A 17,768-nucleotide genomic window follows, 5' to 3' on the forward strand; every position below is an offset into this window, starting at 1 on the left:
TTAACTTTTTTAGGGACCCTGTTGATTTATGTTACTTTTCAGTGTAGTTTTGTTCTCTAACTCACTGTAGTTTCAAGTAAAGTGCTAGAATTATTAAAACTGATGCATTTTTTTTTTCCTCCTGAAGAAAAGGTTTTTCACACACCCCACCCTCCCCACCCCCAGTTTGGATGTGTTTGTTGTTTTTAATAATTGTAATTGCTTCACTTAGGACTACATTCTGCAACCTGTTTGTCGATGCTTACCTGAGGGTAGCTACATGTGTTTAAGGTGTTCACAGAACTGAGGTCCTTGTATTCATTTTACCCTTAAATAAGGGAGAGATTATATTTATTTTTTCACAGAACAGCAGAGGAAGGTCAGGTCCCTATCCCCCGTTGCCCTTAGGAGTCAGAGTGGCTCTCCTGTCCCTGAGGGGTTCAGCATATGCTCAGAGAGAGATTCCATTTGTTCTATACTGCCTGCAAAACAACAACAGCAACCAAGGAAACCTCACGCAATCCAGGGAGCCTGCACTAATCTGTTCAGTGAGCTTGGCTACTGGGATGATACAGCTCTTCTTCTGGAATGGTAGGAGGGTTTCAGGAAAGCCTGGTAGTTCCTGGGGGTTAATTCTTGGGGACCAAGCCAAAACCCCTTAAAATGGATGAAACACCTCCCAGTGAGTTTAGTGGGTTTTCCTCAGCCAGGTCCTACTGGTGTATTTGGGCAGGATCATCATGGCTGTGCTTCTGCATACTAGTAACGTATGAAGTTGTGCTCTCATCATGAGAAGAGGCCTGGAGAAAGCTGTGCTCTCAGGAGCCAGTGGCTCTTGGCTGCTGTTCATCTTTGCTGTTTCTTAATGGATAGACATGATGGCAGCAGCTGCCTTTATCCAGGGTTGAATAGGTTGGGAATACCTGATCTGGCCAGCATCTTGTCTGCGTCTGCCAGTGCTAACACAGAGCAAGGCTGCCACGTCTGCTGCGTGGCTCTATGCTTCTCCTCAGTGTGGCGCTTCAAAGTCGGAAGAGTCATTCAAAAGAGTAATCCAGATAACACAGATCAATGTCAGATACCAAGCCACAGTCCTTTGTATGCATTGTGGCTGCCATTGCTGGAATCGGTTCTCCCATTCTCTTCCCCTGAATTTTTGTTCGTTTGCTACCAGGGACGTGGTTCCAGTAGCACAGCCTGTCACATGCTGACCCGTTGGCAGGAAACTGGCTTTTCCCCTCTTTAGCATCCCACACCTTTTATTTTTTAGGGAGATAGATATATATATATGTAGTGTGTGTTAGTTACAGTTCACATTGAGTAACTTATATGCTGAATCTAAGAATGCTAATACTTCTCATGCTTGCCTCTTGGCACTTTTGGAATGGTTTCCTTTTTCCTGTTGGAGAACTCTTGAGTATATTGATCTTGAGGCGTATAAAACAGCATCGGTGATGTCAAGGGCATCTGATTCAGGTAATCCTGGTACAGAGATAATCTGAATTTTCGTTGAATATATGTCAATAGCATATGCTGGCTGGGAATCTAGAAGAAACAAGGGCTTGGAAAAACCCAGACAGCAAAAGATCAAGGAATACTGAACAGGAATCTAGAAGAAACAGGGAGTGAGGGAGATATGGACTGCAAATACAGATGGGCAGTGGTAGCAGTCCTCTTTGCCATTGCAGCATAAAGCAGTGATTTGAAAAGCACATAATACCATTACTAACAAAGAGGAAGAGATCTTGCTTTAGAAATAGAAGTGAGAAAGATTCCTCCTACAGCAGGCACACAAAGTTTTCATCTTCCCACTCACACTACTGCTCCAACAGCATGCAGTCCTGTTTGCATCCTGGCAATTTGCATCCTGGTTTGAGTAAGTTGGGAGGCTGGAAGTTGCGGTAGAGGAAAGTGCAACTGCTGAACCCCTGCCGATGGCAGCACGCCCCATGGAATGGGTCTGGAAGCAATCCGTTCCCTCCTAGCTTGAGACTCACGTTTTCCCTGTCTTGTGGGGGGAAAAAGGTTTACGAAGAGATTTTTTGTTTTTAAATTTAAAAAAAAATTATCAGTGACTGCATATTGGATAAGTAGCTTAAACATACTCATCCAAGGCAGCTGTAACCTAAGCAGCCAAAGTCCACTTGAGCTGGGGCTGGATTTGTCCCATTGTCTCTCCTTCACACCCACACTACAAATAAAAGCTGCATCTTCTTAGGGCTGGGTGGGAGGGAGGAGGCGGGAAAGCCACTGGAGTGTGGTGTGGCACTGACAGTTGATGTGCATTCCTTGAAAGCCTGTGCTGCTCATCACTTCTGGATATAGCAGTATGACACGTCACTGGGAGACAGGATGCAGTTTGTTGGGAGTGGGACATTATGACGAGTACAGGATCTTTATGGGAGAGTTATGGAGCAATGCTGACTTCTGATTAAAGGATGGGGGAAAAGCAGCGTTACCTGAAAATTTGGCTGCAGTCTTCAAAAACTCAATCTTTGGCAGGAGTTACATTCAAAGGGGTCATTTTAGTTCAGAATGATGTTTACTTTCAACTGTTCTTTAAATAATTTGGGACTGTGTCCCTCTGGAGTAGAAACAGCAGAGTAGACTGAAGGGCTTCTGCTATCAGTTAACTCCAGCAAATAGACTATACAAAAGTAATTTATCTTTGATACTTGAATAACAATATTTACATTTCACTTTCCTCCAGAAGGAGGCTATGGACATTTGTAAGTGGCGTGCAAGAGTCTCCCTCACTAAACAGCAGCTAGCTCTGTGGCAGAGCCAAGTCACTGTTTAGCACTGCAGGGTTGCAGTTTGGAATGACTTAAGGCAAATAATATAAAATACAAAATCCAAGTAATACAGAATATGAAAGGGTCATTTAAACTTGCAGAAGGTATTTATGAAACTGGAGTTTAGCTAGAGCTAGAAACATCTGTGGAGTTGTGATAAGTGCAACTGACTCATGATTCTCAAACCACCAGGATTTTCTTTGGATGCTTCCTCTCCCTGGCACAGTATGTTTTCAAAAGTATTACTGCTCCATGGGGCACTTAGATCAGACCGAGAGTGATTTCATTTCAGCTTGAGCTGCATTCAGAACCAAAGTAAGTTAAATAGGAAGAAGCAATCTTATTTCAGAGTTAAGTATGCTCATATGGTGATTATATTGTTATGTCAGTTTAATTTGCAGCATAACTTAAAACTTTATTGTGAAGACAAATCCTTAAAGATCACTGGTTACTGTGAGTTCCCATATCCTCTTGATACAGACAGCTGCAGGGTTTTGCCCTCACATGGTGACCAACGCTGCAAGAGGGTGCCTTATAAGAAACGTGGTATAAGTGAACAAGTTTGGGGAAGGGTGGCCACGTCAGAGTGTGATCTGAAAAGCTACTTTTTGCCCGTGTATCACTGCCTGCAATTTCACTTGTATTTTTCACTTCTACAGAAGCACAGTGTGGCAGACAATAAAAATCCCATATCCTAAGCATCCAGATCATCAGATCAATATCCCTGCTAGAGAAAACACGGTTGTTTTTGAAGGTGGATTTTTCAGGCGTTGAGCAATGACCTAAACTCATTTTCAGTGAAGTCAATGCCTCTAATTGCTTTTGGTGGACCCCAGTTAGACCATTGATAAGCACTTCTGTAAATGCAGGCTAATGGCCAACTATATGTGATCTCAGCAAAAAAACCCTCAGCACTAAATTGTCATGCACCAGTATTGTGCAGCTCCATTTTTTTTTTCTCCAGCGGAGTATCATGTTCTAGCAACAGAGGAAATGAGCCTGCTGTCCTTGTTTATAGAGCACTTTGCGATCCCTCAGAGTGTAACATGAACACCAGTGGGCTGTGGTTCTCTCCCACCTGGGTTTCAGTTCCAGAGCATAAGACTTTTTCGCTTTCTACTTTTTTTTTTTCCTTTCTGCCTGTGTGAGGGAGCACTCAGCCAGTGAGCAGCTGTTCTGTTTCCCTGTCTGCCTGCAGCGGTACCCAGACACCTGCACTGTGCGCAGCCAAAGGTGGCCAGAGCAATGCCCAGCTTTGTTAAAAAGTAACAAGATTGGGAAAGAGGGTGGGGAGCAGGAAAATCTGTGACTTGGAGTAGATTCTACAGCACACTGTGAGTGGGTGCTGGGGGAACCTGGGTGACCTCCCTGTCTAACTAGAGATGCGTTTTCTATGCATTTGTCGCAGTAAGACTCACCTGCTGACTTGGAGAAAGCTGTTAATCATGGGGTGATGCCGAAGTTCTCTGGGAAAGGAAGTGTTACTGACAGCGGCAAACAGTTTATGTTCGTGTCTCATGGAAACTTAAATGTGCATAAGTGTATGTTCAGCATCTGCCGTCCCCATACTGTGTGACTCACACCCAGAGAGGGTCAGGTGTGGCTAAGAACAGGCCTGTGACGTGCACTATGACTTTTTTATTTCTTGCAGGCAGCTTTCTTGTGGATGGTAGGGCATTATATTTAAGTATTTTGTCCATTCTTGGTTTCATGTGCATGTTTTTCCAGCGATGATCATAGTGTCTGTTTCGTGGTTCCACCTTTGAGCACTTACAAATTAGAGAGGAACAATTAATTCAATGTGCATGAATCTATGTGGTAGGTTTGTGGCATGTCAGGATTTCAGCTTTTGCCCAACTTAATATTTCTTTTCTTTGTATTTCAGAAAAAGGCATGGCATACAATTAAAACCATGGTTAACTTACCAGTCATCAGCCCCTTCAAGAAACGCTACTCATGGGTGCAGCTGGCTGGGCATACAGGTGAGATGGATATCTTCAATGTGTTTGTCTGTGGGGTGGGAATGGCAGCAGCACGGAAAATAGTGTTTCAGTGTTTTTCTATTTGCTTCCTTCAGGTAAAAAGGAAGCAGGCAGTATCATGTAAATCTGTGAACTAGAACATCTGTCTTTCAGTTGCGGTGGGGACAGGGAAAGGGAGTGACATACCCAAATAACGAGATGAGCAAGGAAGCAATGGTCAGACTCTGGGGAAGGGCCCAGGTGCTGATGAATCCTTGTAAGGTGATATATGTAAAATACGTGTTAGAGGGAAACAAGAGGGACTGGGGAGTTGAAGTCCTAGTCCATCTATTGCTGTTGGTTGTGCTATGGGATCATCTTTCTTGACTGAGTAGCCAATATATTAGTTCCCTAGTGGGAAGGATTACTGTGAGTGCTTCAGCCCTGGCAAGGACAGTGTTTCTAATACCAACTCCAACCCCCTTGGGTGGAAAACAAATTTGGTGAAAACTGACTTGCTGACCAGGTGTTTGCATTGCGAGTCTGTCATTGTTCACTGTATGAGTGCAAGGAGCAGCTCAGTTGGCTGGTTCTAGTTTTGTGTCTGTAGAAGTTAGTAAGTGTGCTGCTGGTGTAGGCTTTGCTTCATTGCTAAGGCAAAAAAACAACAAAGGGAAGTCATTAGGTTTGCTTCTCTCGTGCTTCATTTAATTCCTATGCAGCCCTGTTCCTCCGTGCTTGTGTGGGGTTTATTAGTACACATGTGGGCAGGCACCTACGCTGCATCGTGCTTTCATGCAGTACCTGAGACACCTCTTTATATGCTAATACACTAATATGGTGCTCGCAAAGCTGTGCAGAGAAATTTATTTAGTCCTAGAAATGGAGCAGCTGCATTTTGCACAGCGGTGTTGGAGGGGCTGACTTGTATTGCGCAGAGTGCCAAGATGACCCAATCTTACTGCAGTTTTTATTTCAGTGTGTATGGGGTTGGCTTGGTCTGTGGGGAGTGGTGCACTGGTCGTGTCAGCATAACCCTTCTGGAGGCTTGTGTAGTAGGGTGGAAGAGGGAGGGTTAAGAGGTTACTAGAAGCTGATTGGGAGAGATACTGCTCCAGTTTGCTTTAAATAGTTTTCTGTGGTTGCATTTATTCCACCCTTTTTGCAGCTGTTCTTCTCTGATATGACAAGTTCTTTCTAAACTAAAACCTGGGCCCTCACCACCCTCACCCTTGTGCTGTGGCAGTGCCAGTTCCAGGATTTGTCAGAGAAGAACCAGTTTGCAATGGCTGAAGGATCCTGCTGTGATAAAAGTTGAGCGTTAGCCCCAGGATTAATGAGGCTCCTAATTTGGCGCGTATTTTGTGTTGTGTAGATTAAAAGGGACCACCTCTGAATGAAAAGTGTGCTTTCCACAGACGCTATTGGCAGGTTGCAGGACAGGAGAGTGTCTGGACAAGGAGACTCCAGAGAGCTGGAGTCTAATTACTGCTAGTCCTGGCCTATGCAGACTGTCATTTGGACTGGATACCATTCACACACAGGGTTGTAAAAAAACAATTGCACCACAGGCTATACCTGCAGATGAGCAGGGCTCTGGAGAAGAGGCAGTACCTGGCGGTACACACCTGCGCAGTCACCGCGCGCGCGTGTGTGTGTGTGTGTGTGTGTGAAGGGCAGTGCTTGGCTTCTGGCCTGCTGGTGGCTGTTTAACGATCACTGATTGCCCATGCGCCTCGGTAGGCACACCCACACCAGGTAATACCCTACCTGAGGATTGAGGACAAAGCCAACACTGGTAGTGTTATGCAGCTTTAAGATAGCCTGTCAGAGGATTAATGAATTCTGACTCAGAGCTTCTTCCTGTGCATTTTAGTAAGTATAGTAGTGTTTAATATCCTAACAAAGAGTTTAGCATGGGGAAAAAAAAAACGATGGCCTGGAGCAGCTGCACTCCTTAAAGCTATAAATTCTAACATGGGAACGTATCCAAACGGACTTTCACTGCCAACGGCTGTGTTTGTCCTGGGAGTTTTATTCTTTATGTAAAGCATGTTATCTTTTCTGTTCAGGGGAAGTCTTTAACTCGTGTCATGAGGCTGAGGTAGATGAAGCTGGAGTGCTGGGGGAAGGTGTTTTTCTTTTTTGTGGGTCAGTCTTGTCAGCACGTGTTCGATTTTCTTTTCTAGGGAGTTTCAAGGCAGCTGATAGTGGGAAGATTCTCAAACGCTTCTCAGAGAATGAAAAGGAGTGTTTTGAGCGATTGATGAAAGACCCGCTACGCTCCTGCGTCCCTTGCTTCCATGGTGTGGTGGAGAGAGATGGCGAGAGCTACATTCAGCTGGATGACTTGCTTACTGATTTTGAAGGGCCTTGTGTGATGGACTGCAAGATGGGGATCAGGTGGGGTACACGAAAGAGAAAGTGCTTTCTAACCCAAGTGTGTTTGAAGGAAGGGGGGAGATGTGGTCATGCTCTGTCTAGAGAAGTTTGGTAGCATTTTGAGAGCCTTGGGATTCAGTCCAGACAACCTGTTGTTGGTTTGGCAGTCACCTTGGACAACCTGAGGGGAAAGTATGTCCCCCTGTTGCCTGATTGTGCGTGGATTCTGGAAACTGATCTATAGCCTCAAAACCTGTCCATACCGAGAAATTTTCAGGGGTGGTTTAAGATAAAGTTTTCTGCAGTGGCCTAATAATACTTGGGGAAAAAATTACATGATTCATTCACTACCAGTTCATTTAATCTTCGTGTATTCAGTGATTCAAGAAACCTGATGGAGTAAAATTCTCATCTCAGTGCGAATGACTGAATAACAGTGTGAAAGCCCATTTCCAACGCTTGATTGAGTCTTCACTGGTATTAATCTTTTCTTCAGAGAGCTGACCATGTACCCAGGACTGACCTGTGTTTTTCCCTACTCTAACATCTCTGTGATGCTATCACCTTGTTCTCCAGATTCTCACTTTTCTTTTCCTTTTCTTGTCTGAGATTAAGGAAAACCTCAAAAATGTTATTTAAGCATAACAAAGAGATAAGAAATCTGTTCAGAGCCTGGAGTAACAGTACAGAGAGGTATGAACTGTCGTAATAGTGTTTTGGGTGTCAGCTCAGATGCTCAAGAGTTATTGTCATAAATGAGTTATTCAATTTACAGGAGTGCAGACAAGCCTTTTCAAATAGATGCAAAATCTTAAAGGAATTGTCAGCTAAATCAGAGTAGAAATGTGTAGCACTGCTATGCCCCGAAGAAAGAGTAGAAGGATTTGCAGCAGTACATATTTTATTCAAAGTAGGTGACATTCTGGTAATGAGTGACAGCATCTCCTAAACACTAGCCTGGCTTATTACACTGTGATGAAGAAGGTACGTTCCAGGCACCTGACAAGGTGCAAGCTTTAGGAGTCCAGGGGAATGTAGAGAACATAGGTAGTGCCTTTCTAACGGTTACCAGATGGATGGATTGAGTGTGATAACAGCAAAATGTGGAAGGCTTGTCACTTTTCACCTTCCTGTTCTTCGGGTTAGCTCTTCTGGTTTGGAACTGCTCAGATAATCTGCTTTACTCTTTAATTTTTTACTATATGAAGAGTGAATCTGTCTTTCACTGTGATGCATTAAGTAAAACCTTAATTGCCTTCTGAGGCCTAAAAAGTCACACATGACAGATGTTAGTTTTTTTTGAGGAGAGAAGAGACAGTAAGACTTCAGCAGCCCTATTTGCTTTTGATTTCATTGTAAGCGATCTCTCCTAACTGTCCTCTGAAAATACAGTTCTATTTCATGGCACAGTAGGAATTCAGCTTTCTCTTATTTGCAGTTGTAACAATAACATATAACAGTAAGTAAAGGTATAGTTAGAACAAATGCATGATACAATTCCCGATTCCTGCGGCTGTTTCTCTAAATACCCCTGTGCAGTCATCAGTCTGTGTTCTTTAGTTTCCCTATATGTGAAACTGGGGTAATGATAACACTTGGTTGACGTTTCTTGAGGCCAGTTTATAAGCTGTAAAAAGAAACATTTGGGGAGTCCTTACAGTTTTGTTGGGATGTGATGTTTTTGCAGGACATACCTAGAGGAGGAGTTGACTAAGGCCCGTGAGAAACCAAAGCTGCGTAAGGACATGTACAAGAAAATGATTGAAGTGGATCCTCTTGCTCCCACGGCTGAAGAGAATGCCCAGCATGCTGTCACCAAACCCCGATACATGCAGTGGAGGGAAACCATCAGCTCTAGTGCCAACCTGGGCTTCAGGATTGAAGGGATTAAGGTAATAATTTCCCTTCTGCCTGTTCTTGGAGGCTGAACTTGTTTGATTTTTTTGATTAATCAAAAAGGTAGTGTGCATCAGTAGCCAGGTTTTCCAGAGGACTATGTGAAGTGCACTAATTGAATCCACAGAGTTCACTGTATTGTGGTTTTAAAACATCCATTGTAATTATAAGAGTTGTGTCAATGAAGTGAAGCACCAAATGCACATCAGCCATACTTGGTTCAACTGCAGAGACGTTGTAGGAAGGACTGAAGCAGGTACACAGTGTAGATAGAATAAAAAGGAGACGGTTATAAGGAAGAATTCAGAACTGAAGAAATAACTGCCTCTCCCCGTGCAATTACTTGTTTTATCCAGGAACTATACATATTTATTCCAAGTGAATCACAGTAAAGTGTTTTTGTTCCAGTTATGTTTATTTGCAAGGTATGTTAAAAGCATTAGCTTAGATATTCTTGGGATCGAGGAAACTCCTCTTCCTTTTAAGTACATGACAATATCCGGTATAGATGTAGCTGGAATAAAGCCAAAACAACCAAAAATAAAATTTCTCCATCAACAAAGTCTATCTGCTGTTCCTGATGGATATCTTTGTGCCCCTGTACCATTCCTAGGATACTACCTTACTGCCACAAAAGAACCTTGGCAATTTTCTTTCCTACCCATTAATTCTTTATATTTGTTGTGCCCCGTGGCAATGTCAGGTACCCACCCAGAAGCCCATTAGGACCTACTTGCAGAATATCAACACCTGCCTCAGTTACTTCAATGCTGACACTTGCTGGAATGCAGAAGCCTGCTTTCTGTTTGCAGAGGCCTGTCACAGCTAGCCTTAAACTGGTTCGCTTGGGTTTCAGTGGTGGTGTACCTGTAGCAGCACAGAGCGTGGCAAGGGCTGCCCAAACCCACCCACACCCTGGATGGGTACTTGTTACCTGAAGCCTGTGGTGGGACAGCTGTGAAGCGGTTGGCAAGGGTTACCCTGTGTGATTTCAGGATATTCCCAGAGCATGCACATTTAATTTAGATATGTTAGGACATTGTAAATTGTAATCTGGATTGGTTTCCTTCCATTTCATAGTTCAAGCACGTAGGAAGAAGAAAGGGATAAAAGAAGGTGACGCTGATGAGCCGAAGGCTCTTTAAACACCCCTTTCTTCTCTGCTTCCCTGTGTTGTCTTCTCCCTTCCTCACTCACAGATTCTCCTGCTGCGATACAGGAACTAGGGCTTCCAGCTCATGCTGTGCTGGCCCCCTGCACGCTGTGCCTCCCACTCCTGGCTGTTAGACACAGGCATCCTCAGGCAGGATCCGTCTGGGCGGTAGATGATCTGGCTCCCATCCAGCCAAGACACTTCCTGTCTTACCCTTTAGCCATCTCATGATGTTATCAATATACCTGTTTTAGTCCTGTACCATTTTAGGTCTTTTGGATGCTCTCTGTAATGGAATCAGAAGCCCAGATGATCTTGAAACCTTTTACATATGTTCTTGGGAAGATAGTTGGTCAGTGTAGAAGTCGTACAGATTTATGTTGAATCCTGGAGAGTGACTGAGCTAAGGGAGCACAGGGGAGCTCCAGTAGAGCCTCCTGATTGTTCTTTGTGGTTTGGTTGGCTATCAGAGGTGGGTAGGAGCAGGATGACACACAGACTGCATGATATTTCTGTTACAGACAATGCTGTAACTGCAAAACAGGACACAAATACTTAGTCCTTGGAGTAGTGCAGTACGTTACCTTTTCCTCTATCTCCCTGTGCTGTTATGAGGGATGTAGGTATCACTTTTTTTTTTGTGTGTGGTTTTTCTTTATTTACATGGAGAAATGGTGACAGAAAGTGACTTGTTCAAGCAGTACAGCTAGTCTGTACTCCCTGCACTGTTTCACTGTAGCTGAACTGTGCATCCAGTTCTGTATATTTGCAGAAAAGCAAAGCTGTGCTGCAGAGATCCCCATTTTGAGAGGAGAGCCTATAAGGATCAGTGGTGCCAGCTAGTGGCTGATGGGGAAAAAGGGGTTGTTCTCCCCGAGTGTGCTGGTAACTCCTGGAGTTGGCTGAACAGGTATCTTGGGTTTGGTCATTCAGAAATAGTCCTGCCCTGGGGCTGCTGAAGTAAGAAGCAGAAGCAAAGAAAGTGAAATCATAGAAGCCCTTCTGTGAAGTGACTGCCAATAAATGAGATCTGATTTACCATATGGACTCCTTCTTCATCAGTGGGGTACCTTTTCTCTTTAGCTTGATTCGTCTCTCTTCCTTGCCTTGCTTCCATATCTCTGAAATTGAGCCAGGTTCATCTATGGGGTTTGTCACTCTTCCTCTTATGAAAAATAGTTTGAACCATTGGGTTTCCTTACAGCTGGCACCTGATACTCAGTCTCTTGTGCCTGCCAGATTCAGAACGCAGGTTTCCTCTCTGGAAGGAGCTGTCTGAAGGCTAGGCATCACAAACATTGTCTCTACAACCCGAAGCAAATAGTTTTGCAGAGCAGAGATGCGTGGGGCTGAGAATCAGGCGTTCTGGCTTCCCATTCTGTCACCGAGTCTCTGTGCAGTTTGGGAAGTTACTTCTTCCTTTGGTACCATTCCTTTAGCTGTAGATCTGGGATAGCCCTTTTCCCAGGAGGACATCAGATACGATTCATAAACCTTTGTGAATCCATTTAGGTCACGACCTTAACCCCGAGCCCTTTAAGGCAAGTCCACAGAGGAATCTGAGCGAGACCAGGCAGGTTAAGATAGGTAGCACTGTTCTGTGGAGCCACCAAGCCTGCCCTCCTGCCAGCCATGAAATGAGAAGTGCTGCAAGTGGCCCCTGAGCTGCACTACGTAACGGCCCGCTCTGCTGTGCAGGAATGGATGTGGAGCCCTCGACCAAGGTGTGACTCCAAGGAGCGAGTCAGGCAAGTGCCTCCTGGGGATCAGGTACATCTGGAGTTGTTGCAAGGACCTGCTGTAGAATACAAGGGATGGTGTCGTTCAAAACCTGGATGTTGTTTACAGCAAGGAAAGACAGGCAGCAGTTACGTTTCCTGCCAACCACTGCAAACGAACAAAATCCATAAAAGTGTTTGTAAACACCAGGGAAGCGAGCAACTAGTCTGTCCAGACAAAAATGGGTGAAAAGGGAACACACAGCAGCTATTCCAGACTTATTCTGGGATTTGGGGCACAGGGAGAAATTATTTTTAAAACAGTCTTACTCCAGTGAAGAGGTACGAGGCATCAGACTGAGTCCCAGATTTCTGTGTGCTGTTGAGTATTACCATGCACCAGATCAGATGGCTCCTAACTTTCACTGCCTACCTGCTGAACTTCTCTTGCATAACTTACACATCTCATCGGGCTGACATGCCACACTTGTATCTGGCCCACAGCATTGGAAGAAAATTCTGTTTATTCTGCTGCTAGAAAGTCTGGTAGGTGGGAGGCTGTTCTGCATGGCTTTGCCATTCAGTCAGTTCATTCTCCTGCATGATAAATCTGGAAATTTAGCATTATCAGATTTTTTTCATGTATATACTAGGAGCTGAGTTCTGCTGTGGAGTAAATAGTGTTTCACCTGCTGAGACTGGAGCTGAATTTACCCAGTTTTGGTGCGGTGACTTAACATGTAGGAGGGAACACGTTTTGATGACCTGTTGATTTACTCTTATAATGGAAATGAGGGATTTACTCAGACTGATACAACAAAGAGGAATACAGTTTGGTAATCCTGCAGGCTTTTAGTGGACACAGGCTACCAACTGCAGTAATTGCTGTATTTTACATGCGTGTCCTAAAAGCTCCTGTTTGTGTCTCTTGAAGCAACAGGGGTGTTCTTGGAGAAATGCATATTCATGTAGTCGATGTTGACAGATTTCTCTGATTCCTGCACTGCTCTTAGTTACTTGTAGCTCCACAAAAACAAACTGGTCAGTACCAGCACATGAAAAGACTTGTTTTTTCAGCATCAGGATGCTTCTGTACTGAGCCTTCCTGCTAGCACAAAAATACTCTGACTTTCTCCAGCACCCAGTTGGATACCAGCATGCCCGTGCTGTCCTTTGCCAAAATTCACACACCTGCTTTGTCACTGCTAGCATTGCCAATCCTGGGTTGTTCCTGACTGCAACTAGCTTTCCATTCTGTGTCTTCTGGGTCACATTAATGTGCAAAGGTATCTCAGAAACAGAGTCTTAACCGCAATTCTTTGATTTCCCCATTGCAAAACAAAACCAAAAAGGACTGGTAAAATTGGGTTTGAAAATGTCCCCTTACAGCCCCAGCCAGGGTTTGACTACACCAGGCTAGATGAGAGGACAACCAAAGAGGTCACTGCGGTTTGCCCCATTGAACTTTGCACTGCTAGTACTGGCATGTGAGAAAACCCTCCTGCAACTGGTAATATCGTGAGTTGTTTTTTTTTAACTGCACTCAACAGGAAATGAAATGCCATTTAAAGTCACCCAATCAGCTTTTGTATCTGTTCTCCTCTGCTGCTTGCTTGGTTTATCTGCTCTCTTCCTGTTCAACTACTCCCTTTCATCTGGTTAGCAAGAGCTGAGCTGTTGATGGTTCAAGAGGATTGACTGATGAGGGGAATGATATGTGTGTAGCGTAAATCGTCTCTGTCTTTGTGCGTTTTTGTGCAGAAGGCGGATGGAACATGTAACACAAACTTCAAAACTACAAAGACGCAGGAGCAAGTTCTACAGGTTTTTGTGGAATTCATTGAGGGCAACACAACTATTCTGGTGAGTCTGAACTCTTCAGGTTCACTGATCTTTGACCCAGTGAACTTCCTTCAGGGCTGTGCTTCCTCTGGTACAAGAAAAGTGAATTAAGCTACCAAGGAAGAAAATGGTTTTGACTTCCAGTCCCTCTCAGCAGATGGAGTGGACATGGGGACTTGGTGGGCTGTGAGAAGTAGTTGGCTGAGAGCAGTTCTGTCAGCTCTCGCCATGAGTTCACCCTGAGTTCCTCGTGCTAGCAAAACGTCAGTCGAGCTAACTTACGGCTTGCCACCTTCGACCATGGGTGTTAGATGCATCAGAGGGATGACGATGTCTAAGCAAGGTTTGTGTTGGCAGGAAAACTTGTGATTTGGGAATTCAGTCTGGAGAGGCTAAAACCAGAGCATGGGGGCAGGAAGTGAGATTGGTGGCTGGCTGTGCTCCTGTGGGTGAGACTCGCCTCGAAGAGCAGTTCCTGCGCTGCTTCACGGGAGCACAGCAGGCGTGGGGTACGTGGCGTGACATGTCTCCTGTCTTTGGAACTTCAAAGGATGCCCTAGTGTTTTGCTGCAGTGTAGAAGCTGTTATGAAGGCACATTAGCCCTCCAGGACGAGCATGCTTGGTAACACAGGGCAGTATTAAAAATGTATACTGGAGCTTTATGCATTAGGCCTTAATTTTATAATTACTTTTTTTTTTTTTTAATCCTCCCCCCCCCCAGTTGAAGCTCCTTGTCTCTAACACAATTTCATTCTTTTCACTGTGGAGAACTGAAAGATTTTTATTTGCTTGCAACTGTTTTCTCTTTCTTACAAAGAAGAAAGAAGGGATGCAGAAAGTCTTACTGCATCTGAAGCAAGGCAGATGAGTATGCTTGGTGTAACACATGCAGCAGAGAAACTCCAGGCTGTTCATTCACTATGAAGGCCTGTTGAAGTGTATGCTCAGATTGACTTCCAAATGATGAACCTGATGTTTTGAAGGACCTCTAGGACCTTGAAGGACCTAAAATTAACATGATCTCTTCATTATATTGACTCTTGTAAACAGACTATCTTCATTCATTCCTTACTTAAATGTTTATGGGTTGGGTTTTTTCTCCTCTTCCTCCAGAAAAAATACCTCAAGCGTCTGCAGGAAATTCATATCATTCTTGAATCCTCAGACTTCTTCAAGCGACATGAGGTGAGCAGTGAGTGTAATGCTGTGGAGGTGCATTGCTGCTTCGTTTGGTCTTCAGGTGTTAATTCAGCATAGCCTGCTGTATTAGCAGAAAGGAGTTTGTAGTACAAGAAAACTAATATATGTTAACAACACAGATACCACAAAGCTTCTATCACAACGATACAGAAGATTAATCTAGTTGAGGAATAAGAAATCCTCCCATCTTTGTAACATCCCAGCACTTATAGCTCTGGGACACTGCAGGGAGTGGTTTATCAGTACCAGTTTCCTGTGGTTTCTCTAATCTTGGTGTGTTCTAGTGGGAATCTTTACATGGAAATGGCAACATGGAAGCTTGCATTTGCTACAGTAGCACTCAGTTGTAGTTTGACAGTGAAGGCTATATTAATTATACTGGATTTATGTTGAAACACTGTATAATTCTGCTCTGTATGTTCTGCTTATATGCTTAGCACTGTACATTCTGCTTGTCACAGCTCAAGATTCTGAGATCAGACGTTTTACCTTGTTGATGTCCTCTTGTTGCTAGAGGCATTTTTGTTAATGATGGGTCATGGTCTTTCTTTGAAAGTAGTCACTGGCTTTTGTTGAATTGCTCAAATTGAGACCTGCTGCCCAGGGAGCTGGGGAATCCCTTTTCTTCCCTTTGTCTACAGGGTCCCTTTTCCCATCTACACGCCTGTTTATATGTTACAGATGGATATGGTTATGCAAATGGGGCATGTAAATTGTCAGTGTTTAAGTCGAGCCCAAAAGTCTGTTGGGTCACAGGTGAGAAGGTCATCTGAGGAGGTCATCTGCATACCAGGAAGTGTTAAGGGATAGGGGAGAGCCAAAGCTGTGTTTTTAACCATGTCGTCTCAATCTGTCTTCCAGGTCGTTGGAAGTTCACTACTTTTTGTACATGATGGCAGTGGGAATGCCAATGTGTGGCTGATCGATTTTGGAAAGACCACCCTTCTCCCTGATGGGCAGACACTGGATCACAGGATCCCCTGGCAAGAAGGCAACAGGGAGGATGGGTACCTGCTGGGGTTGGACAATTTGATTGGCATCTTGGAAAGCATCACTGAAAGATGAGTTGAGAATGGCACAAAACTTGCAGGGCTTCTCTGTAACTTTCTGCTCTACTGGGCTCACTCAGTTAGAAGGAAACCTTTAACTCTCTTCAAACTCCTGAGGTCATCAGTGCAGAGGGAGCTGCATCCAGAACCCAGCAGTTAGTGATCAAAATGACTTTGCATTGGCCCTCTATGAACCTAAATAACTCCGGATTGGTCTGTATTGCACCAGCCCAGCTTCAGACTGGTCCTCAGAGAATGAAGATCTCCATACTCAGGAATCACACCAGCATGAGTCAAGAGGTCTGTGTGGCAGCCCAGAATGCTTCCGATTTCTGGCAAACAGATGGGACTCCAGATTATCTCTTAGTGAGCCAGAGCAAGTTCTTGGGGATTCAGGGTAGGAATACAATTTTTCAGGGAACTGCATAGTTTTGAAACCAGCAAGAGTGGGTTTTTTTCCCCCTAATTCCAAGTCTCCTTGCTCTTGTGTACGCTATAGGTTGGACCAACAACTTCTGCTGCACTGTGTTACGGTGTGCACGAGGTGGAAATGGGAGAAGAAACCTGGAGCAAAGGGAGACGGCAGTTTGTAGTGGCTGGGTGTGGTAACTGCTCTTGACCGTTCCTCCTCTCCCCTACCCTCGCCTTGATTCACTTCTATCGAAGAGCAGCCTTTGCTTTTTATGTAGCCTCTCAGGAGATTACAGACACTCTAGGGAGAGAATAGCAGCCTGTTGTCTCCAAACACAGTTGACTTTCAGGCTGGGTGGGCTGTTGGGCAAGTGCCTAGCTTGGCAAGTTTGGCCTCTTGCAGCTGAACTGCAGTTCTGAAAATCAGTAATGACTCTTTCGCACACAGACCAGGAAACTAAGGGGTTTTTCCAAGGCTTGTTTATTTTTAAAGATAAAAGCCCTACACATGTGCACACACACGCACTAGTAGCCAGCAACTAGTGTGATCTTTTACGATCGTGGTTGGACTGTCTCCTAATGCACGTGACTTCTTGGCCATGTTCCTGTTCCCAAAGACGATGCTGCCACTTAAGTGCATAGACTGGCGCAGCGATCAGGAGGGTAACGTTTCTGCGTTCACAGCACTACACTAATGGTGAGATAATTCCCAGGCACCCTTCCTCCAGGGTATCAGCTGGTAACTCAGGGCAGTTTGGGGGAAGGGATGTCAATATATCACAGCCCCTAGTCCCCGTCTGGAATCGCGGGGCCATCTGTGGTTCATTCTTCTTTTGCTGTGGCCCAGGCACAGCCACAGAAAATTCACAGTGTTTAGGTTAAACTGAGAAAGACTGAAGTGATTTCTTGTAATGGCTTCACATACCTTCTCTGTTGGTTGCCTCTAGTCACTTGAACAGTTCTTTAAATACTAGCAGTATAAATACTATCAGTATTCACATGTTCACTCACATTCCAGGTTTTAACATTAATAATGTGATGCAGTTTTCAAAATGAGGACATGACTTATATTACTATTTGATTGTTAATTGCCTTTCAACATCTAAAGCTAGTAATTGACCAGGAATTGCCGTCTTTTGCTGGTGTCCTGTGCTCAGGAGAGGTTCTGAGAACTTTAGGATATGTGAAACTGACTCCATGCTTTGGGAAACTGCTATTTCAGTAATAATTGTGATCATGAGCAAAAAAAGACTGTAGAGTCCAGATCCGGAATGAAATCTATCTATAACATTTGTAATTAGAATTGAAGAGCCTAAAATAACTTCTAAAAGGAGTTACTTTAGATAACACACTACTGTACCAAGAGATCAGTCAGATTTCA

At 44.3% G+C, this 17,768-nt stretch overlaps 1 protein-coding gene across 1 annotated transcript in view; it reads left to right on the forward strand.

Moving 5' to 3' along the window:
• ITPKA (inositol-trisphosphate 3-kinase A) overlaps positions 1-16,936 on the forward strand; it is a 37,227-nt gene extending 20,291 nt beyond the window's left edge. Inside the window, exons 2-7 of the mRNA XM_074867819.1 lie at positions 4,660-4,756; positions 6,925-7,138; positions 8,805-9,009; positions 13,646-13,747; positions 14,841-14,912; positions 15,789-16,936. Coding sequence (XP_074723920.1) covers positions 4,660-4,756; positions 6,925-7,138; positions 8,805-9,009; positions 13,646-13,747; positions 14,841-14,912; positions 15,789-15,992 — 894 coding nt within the window. The 3' untranslated portion in view covers positions 15,993-16,936. The remainder of the gene's footprint in view (positions 1-4,659; positions 4,757-6,924; positions 7,139-8,804; positions 9,010-13,645; positions 13,748-14,840; positions 14,913-15,788) is intronic.
• The last annotated feature ends 832 nt before the right edge of the window (positions 16,937-17,768 follow it).

Source organism: Strix uralensis, chromosome 4, assembly GCF_047716275.1.
Source record: "Strix uralensis isolate ZFMK-TIS-50842 chromosome 4, bStrUra1, whole genome shotgun sequence".
NCBI lineage: Eukaryota > Metazoa > Chordata > Aves > Strigiformes > Strigidae > Strix > Strix uralensis.